This window comes from Delphinapterus leucas, chromosome 10 (assembly GCF_059928025.1).
Source record: "Delphinapterus leucas isolate spDelLeu-1000000601 "Yukka" chromosome 10, BTC_Dleu_Yukka2, whole genome shotgun sequence".
NCBI lineage: Eukaryota > Metazoa > Chordata > Mammalia > Artiodactyla > Monodontidae > Delphinapterus > Delphinapterus leucas.
Genome location: NC_143138.1, coordinates 5,771,546 through 5,779,343, shown reverse-complemented (window position 1 = coordinate 5,779,343; position 7,798 = coordinate 5,771,546). Strand labels below are relative to the sequence as shown.

Genomic DNA, 7,798 nt, shown 5'->3' with positions numbered 1-7,798 from the left:
GAGCGCACTCCCGCAGCTATGCTTATCCTTCATGGGCTTATACTAAGAAATGAGTTTTAATGTTGTTCTCAAGAGGCATGTAATTAAATACACATTTTATTTTTATTTTCTAAGGTTCAATAAGGAGTTAGCAAATAATTTACCCTGAAGTCAGAAATTTACTTCTTCTAAATTAGCATTATTTCCATGTTTTAGATGCCTTAACTCTCAAGAAGCACAATAATTGGCAAAATCCCTTTACCATTCCTTGTTTTAGAAGTGTCTGATACTGAGTCTCTGAAAAAGGATCAAGCACAGAGCTCTGTGCAGGGGAGAAGAGCTACTCTTAAAACAGGAGAAGTGCTTTGTGTATGATCCCAGTTAGGTGATGTTTTTGAAATGACAACGATTTAGAAATGGAGGGTACATCATAGGTTGCCAGGGGATGGCGTAGGGCAGGGAGGAAGGTAGGTGTGGTTACAAAAAGGTGCCAAGGGGGATCTTTATGGCTCTGGAGCTGTGCAATATCTTGACTGTGCTGACAGGTACATAAACCTACACATGTGATAAAATTATACAGGACATAATACACACACACAATGAGTACAGGTAAAACTAGGGAAATCTAAATAAGATTGATGAACTGTATCAATGTCAATATCTTGGTTATGATATTCACATTTACAAAATGTTACCAGTGGAGGGAAATCAGGCAAAGTGTATGACGAATCTCTGTATTATGTCTTACAACTGTATGAGAATCTACAATTATCTCAATAAAAGTTTTATTTAAATAATACAGGAAACGTCTTATCAATCCAGAGACAACTAGAGATAACACAAGCCCTTCAGGGAGATTCCACGGGTCAAAGAGCAAGGACACAGAGCAGCCCGGACCCCAGCCCAAGGTATCTGTCAGGAGGGCTCTGCCACTGGAACTTTTCTTTCAGTTGCTCTTTGCTGTCTGAGCTGCAGTTGAAAGATTTGTGTAAAAGAGGAGAAAGAAACAGAGGTGTACTCTGGACCTGACCATCCCAGAGAACAACGCAATGCAGTGCTGGGAGGAAGAAAACAATCAAACAGCTGGAACGTGTATCTACAGGCTGTAAGCAACAGAATTGCAGGAAAGTCATTGCGTAGGGATTTAATATTGTCCCCTCTGGTAGATGTCGCCTCCGTGAGGGGAGGAAAAGGCTGGGTCAGCGCTATATCCCAGCCCTTAGCACTGCGCTTGGCACACGGAAAGTGCTCAATCCATATTTGTTAAACGTGTTTGAATGAGGAAATGAAAAGGCCAGTTAGAGGTAGTATGGCTTCCCTCTTCCTTCTCTCCACATCACCCTCCCCTACTTCCTCCTTATCCACCACCTACACTTAAACACGTACGCAGGGACCAGGTTGTTTCTGCCCCAAACCAGCTGGGCATTTAGCCTCTCTATGCGTCAGCCTCTTCACCTGTCAAATGAGGAGAATAATAATGCTACCAACTTCAGAGGACTGCCATGAGCCCTAACTGGGTCAGCACATGCAGAGCACTTACAACATTAGCTGGCCTGTCATAAGTGCCATGTAAGTGTTTGTTCAATTGCAGCAAGTTCTGACACTGACTCCCAGAGTTAGCCCAGACCTCATAGACTCCAGAAGGCTCCACAGCTCTGGCGGTTCCCAGGCCACCTGAGCTTCTGGCCAGCTGTCTACAAATGTCAGGAGGCCTCACTTTACCCTTTCAGGTTCAGTAATTCACTAGAATGACTCACAGAACTAAGGAAAGTGCTGGGCTTATGATTACAATTTTATTGTGAATGATACAAATCAAGACCAGCCAAATGAATAGATGCATAGGGTGAGGTCTGGGAGGGTCCCAAACGCTAAGCTTCTGGGTCCTCAGTTTGCCTCACCCTCTTGGCACATTAGAGTACGGCTACCAACCAGGAAGGTCACCCGGGCTGTCCGGAAGGTTTTTACTGGGGTTGCACTGTGAAGACATGGTTGATGTATCATTGCCTGAATGACTGAACTCAATCCCCAGCCCGCTCTCCTCGCCAGAAGTCAAGCTGATATTACATGGCTCAAAGCCTCAACCCTTTAATCACGTGGTGGTCTTTCATGCATGGCCAGCCCCCATCCTGGAACCATCCAGGGACCCACGTGAGTGAGCGCTTTAGCATAACCTCCGGCCCACCAAGAATAACAAACCCACTCCCCTCACTTGGGAAATTCCAAGGACTTAGAGGTTGTCTTCCAGGAACCAGGGATACGGATCAGCCAAGTTCTTTATTATACAACAAAAATAAAGTAGATTCAATTCATTGAACAGGCAGAAGGGGCAAGGAAAACATTCCAGGAAGGGGGTGTCTAAAAACAAAGAGGCAGGGCTTCCCTGGTGGCGCAGTGATTGAAAGTCCGCCTGCCGATGCAGGGGACAAGGGTTCGTGCCCCGGTCCGGGAAGATCCCACATGCCGTGGAGCGGCTGGACCCGTGAGCCATGGCCGCTGAGCCTGCGCGTCCGGAGCCTGTGCTCCGCAACGGGAGAGGCCACAACGGTGAGAGCCCCGCGTACCGCAAAAAAAAAAAAGAGGCAGAAATAATGTCTGGCACAGTCATGACACAGTGGAGAGACCACATCGCCACCCCACCCCACCCCCAGCTGATGGAGCTCTGCTGTTTTAGAATGCACCAGCCTTGAAGTCCATAGACCAGGGCTCTGACCATGGTTCTGCTATTTGATAACTATGGTACCATGTTGTGGGAGTACATTTACAGATCATTGTAAGCCATGTGAAATCCTTTCTATAAGAGGTGGGCATAATTTACACACACACACCTACCTTAGTGGATTAAAACAACAAAAATTTATTATTTCTCACAGTGAAACTGCACAATTCAGATTGGGACGTGGAACCCACTGTCTTTTAATTGAAATCACACACCTGGTCTCAGGACTTAATGAAGCTCAGGTTCTTTATGTCTCAGCATAGAAAGAATTCAGTGAGAGACAAAGTGATAGGTAAGAAATGAATTTGTTTACGGAGATACACATTCCGTAGAATGCGGGCTGTCTCAAACGGCTGGAGTGGCCCTGGGAGAAACACATTTCACAGACAGTGTGGGGCATCTCAGAAGGCGAGAGGCCCCAAAATATGGGGTGGTTAGTTTTTATGGGCTGGCTAATTTCATAGGCTAATGAGTGGGAGGATTATTCCAACTATTTTGGGGAAGGGGCGGGGATTTCCAGGACTTGGGCCACCGCCCACTTTTTGGCCTTTTATAGTCAGCCTCAGAACTGTCATGGCGCTGGCGCGTGTGTCATTTACCTGATGTATTACAATGAGCGTATAATGAGACTCAAGGTCCCCTGGAAGTCGAATCTTCCGCCGTCTTTGACCTAATGGTTTCTAGCCAGTTTTTGTCATATCCTCAGTGGCTATGTCATTCTTTTTTTTTTTTCTTTTTGCAGTACGCGGTCCTCTCACTGTTGTGGCCTCTCCCGTTGCGGAGCACAGGCTCCGGACACGCAGGCTCAGCGGCCATGGCTCACGGGCCCAGCCGCTCCGCGGCATATGGGATCTTCCCAGACCGAGGCAGGAACCCATGTCCCCTGCATCGGCAGGTGGACTCTCAACCACTGCGCCACCAGGGAAGCCCTATGTCATTCTTTTAGAGGTTGTGCCCTGCCCCCTTCCCTCCTGTTTCCATAACACTGTGGGTTGATTAAGCAGTTTTCTGGCTTCATGTGGTGGTATCCACTCCACTGCAGTTCATGGGACTGCATTCAGCTGGCTGATGGCTGGGCTGAAAGACCCAAGAAGGCCTCCCTCACACTTGGCTGCTAGGGGGCCTCCGTTCTCACCTATAAAGCCTCTCTCTACAGGGGATGTCTCATCTTCCCGTGCTTCTCCACAGCACGGCCTCTCCCCAGCAGGACAGCCTAGACTTCCTGACAGGAGCAAAAGCAGAAGCTGCCAGGTGACTTAAGGCCCACCATGTTCTACCCATCAAAGCAAGTCACAAGGTCAGTTCAGACTCCAGGGGAGGGGAGGGGAAACAAACTCCGTCTCTTGATGGGCAGGAAGGGAGGAAACATCGCAGCCATCTTAGAGACTCTCCCACATTCTCTGATCCTTAGCTTCTGTATCTGAAAATGGGTATTTTAATATTTATCCTAACTAGAATAATGAGAAGGTGGTATGTTATGTGTGATGACATTTTATAAATTGTAAAGCGCCAAACACGTGCAAGACATTATAGTGGTGGCAAATAAAGGTGAATTGGGAGAAAGAGATTATACAGGGCTTTAAAAGGAGATAAAGGTTATTGAAATAGTATTTATTGAGCATTTGCTGTGCCAAGCACTGTTCTAAGTACTTTACAGGTATTAACTTCTTTAATCATCACAACTTTATAATATGGATATCTTATTGCTATTCTGTAGAAAGGGAACATCAGGCAAGTGGCACAGTCAGAATTTGAACCCAGTTCTGTCTGATTCCAAAGTCTTAACTACTAAACCTGGAATTTGTAAGGCCGGCAGGTCCGGGGAAGGGCCCAGGGAGCCAGAAGGAACCCCCGCCAAAGTGACTGATGCAACCGACACCTGACATTGCCACACCACTCGGCCCCAGTCTTCCCGCTCCCCGAGGGGCGGAACCAACGGCTCTGAGGCTGATGCAATCGACACCTGACATTGCCACAACACCCGGGAGATTACCAAGAAAGGGCTGCTTCACACAGCAAGACCTCCCCTGCATCCACCCCTATACATTTTGTTAGCGCCCGCACCCGGGCGCGACTTCTCTGGCCCCTTTCTCTCGGACCAGTGAACCTCGCCCTGGAGCGTTCCCAAATAAAGCTTGTTTAAGCTCTCCTCCGTTTTTGGTGCCGTTCCTTACAGAATTCTTATATCATAATCAACTCGCAATTGGGTACGGGGAGGTAGCATGTACCCCAGAGCTACTGAAACAGAATCTGGGGAGGCAGAACCCAGAATCTGCAACTTTTAACAGCCATGTTAATGTGGGAGAACTATCAATCTCACTGTACTAGAGGGAGCCTGAAGCCAAATCTGGCTTCTGTACCCCGACACCAAATTAAATCTTGGAGACAGAGTTTTGGGTGAAGTAGAAGAGAATAGCTTTATTGCTTTGCCACGCAAAGGAGGCGCCACGCAAAGGAGGCCACAGCAGACCCCTGCTTTCAAAACTGTGTATCCCAATCTAGAGGGGATAGTGAGAAGTTTTATAGTAATGATTCAAAGAGGGCGTGATCAGCTCGTGGACATTCTTCTGATTGGTTGGTGGGGAAGTAAGTGGGAGTCAGCATTGTCAACCTTCTGGTTCTAACCGGTCTGGGGTCACCGTGCTTATTATGGTTAATTTCTTCCACCTGGTAGGGGTTTCAGTATCTGAAAAGATATTATGTATCCCTGCCCCAAGGATGCACTATTTTTTTTTTTTTTTTTTTTTTGGCCACACTGCGTGGCTTGCAGGATCTTAGTTCCCAGACCAGGGGAACCTGGGATTGAACCCCAGGCCACTGAAGTGAAAGCACTGAGTCCTATCCACTGGACCATTAATGAACTTCTGACGCTACTGTTTCTTTTCACTGTTCCTCCCTTGTCTCCGCATCCCCGCCCTTCCCTAATTAGCAACTGTTTGAACCTGCTAGTTGGAACTCTGGGAAGGTCATGGAGGCTGAAGGAAGCCTATTTTCTGTAATCGAGTAATGAGGGACACAGAATTTTGTGCCCAGGAGCCCCACAGTGTCCTGCTCAGTATCAAGTCTTCCCAGGTTTTTCAGTAGTTCAAAGAAACTAAGAAGCCAAGCTTAGAGAAGATTTAGTCTGGCAGATGCAGAAGAAAACTTGAATACGAAAAGTGCCTAGAAGTGGGGAGGATAAGGAGGGGCTTTAAAAATAACTACGTTTTCTAGAGGTTAATGCCAAAGCGAGGGAAATAAAAGGTTAGAAGCCGGACCCAATAACATACAATTAACCAAGTTCACATTCTATTTATGAATTCATCTATTTTATGCCTCTTTGTTATTCCTGTGCTGGAAAACCCCAAGTTCCATCTTCACCGCACCCTGCATGACTTACACAACATTTCAGTTCTGAAGACAAAATACACCTCCTCTGGGAAGTCGTTCCTGGCCACCTCCTGCCCCCAGGCGTCCCACACATGTGCTGCACTTAACTCCATCCTATCATATACAAGGCCCTAGACTGTAAATGTTGGTGACTTGAGACCCTTGAGGGTAAGGACAGTGCAGGAAGAGAGGAGGGAGAAGGGAGTGATTAAGAGATGATTCTTAGAAAGAACCGCTGGGTGAACACAGGAGATGAAGGAGTCACTGAAAAGTTGCACCGTCTGTCGTTTGAACAGGCACAAATATTAACGCAAGTTCATGTGCCCGACGAAACGTCGGCGTTTGGAGCAGAGAAAGGTTTATTGCAAGGCCATGCAAGGAGACAAGGTGGCTCATGTCCTAAAAAGCCTCCTGCACTCTGAAGGGTTTCGGCAAAGCATTTTTAAAGGCCAAGTGCAAGGTGGGGGGAGGGGTCTGCAGGCTACGCGATCAGATCATGCACAATACTCTGATTGGCTGATGATGAAGGAACAGGGTGGTGTCACAGGGGTTAACTTTATCAGTCCTTAGGCTCCGGGAGGCCTGGGGCTACATGCTCATAGTCATCAAGTAGTTAACATCTTCCATTTGGTGGGGGTGGGTTCACATCTTCGAAACACCTCAGGAAAATTGCATCAATTACTATTATCTAGGTACTTCAGAGAGGAGCTAAAGGAGAGGCTATGGGGGAAGGCCTGTGCCAGGAAGGGAATGACAGCTTGTTGAGAATACAAGATCAATTCTAAGGAGTTTACCAAACAGTAGCACTAGATGCAAATCTGTTAGCACCAGATTTGTCTCTTCAGGGCTACGAATCAAAGCAGCCTAGCAAATTATGGTCCCTTCCATAATGAGATGCATTTATTTTATCTTAGCCCCTATAACAACTGGTTGAGATTTTGTAAATACAAATGCCAAGAACAGACGTTTTTGCTCTTTACATGGGCATGAATGAGTCTGAGAAGTGATTTGGGAAAATTACTTAATCTCTAATCCTGTTTCTTCTTTTGTTAGAAAGAAATGACAAAACTGTTTCCCGCAGTTGCCATGATGAGCAAATGTGGCAAAGCACGCACGTCAACAACCTCCATTAAATACTGGTGGCAGGTAATAATATAGATAATGTATTTACACCACTATTATTCATATTCATCTATGACTAGATCCCCTCTCCGCCAACCTCTCTAAACCACGATAAATTCCAGCAGGTTTAGGGAGGAATAAATTTAGCTCTAACTTTCAGACACCTTCCTATTCCGGCAGCATCTGCCCTAACCCAGCATGGCGGCACCGGCTTCTTCAAGCTCACATCCCTGGCCACACCATAGTGGCTTTATAGGAACCGGCCGCTGGGTAGACTCAGCTTCCCCGATGCCCTTTGATGACGCCTAAACCCCGCGCGGGGAAAGCTGACTGTGTAGGTTTGCGCAGGCGCAGCGCGGCCGCGGGTGGGCGGAGCTGGCCGGGATGAGCGGCGGAGGGACGGAGACCCCCGTGGTTTGTGAGGCCGCCTCGGGCGGCGGCGGCGGCAAGAAGAAGGACTCGCTGGGGACCGCGGGGTCGCCAGCCCACCTTATTATCAAGGGTACGGAGTACTAGAGTTCTCGGCCCGGTGGTCCCAGCGCAGCCCCACCTCCGGCGGCGTCCTCTGACCCGGGGCCGAGCCCCAGGTCGACCCCCGGCTCCCGGGCGGCC

At 47.8% G+C, this 7,798-nt stretch overlaps 1 protein-coding gene across 3 annotated transcripts in view; it reads left to right on the top strand.

Annotated features, from left to right (window-relative positions):
* The first annotated feature begins 7,508 nt into the window (after window positions 1–7,508).
* BLOC1S5 (biogenesis of lysosomal organelles complex 1 subunit 5) overlaps window positions 7,509–7,798 on the top strand; it is a 58,868-nt gene continuing 58,578 nt past the window's right edge. Inside the window, exon 1 of one of the 3 annotated variants that reach the window (XM_089918273.1) lies at window positions 7,509–7,688. In XM_089918273.1, the coding sequence (XP_089774399.1) occupies window positions 7,571–7,688 (118 nt within the window). In that variant the 5' untranslated portion in view covers window positions 7,509–7,570. The remainder of the gene's footprint in view (window positions 7,689–7,798) is intronic. The other 2 variants (XM_089918274.1, XM_022586625.2) reach the window with 2 other exon arrangements.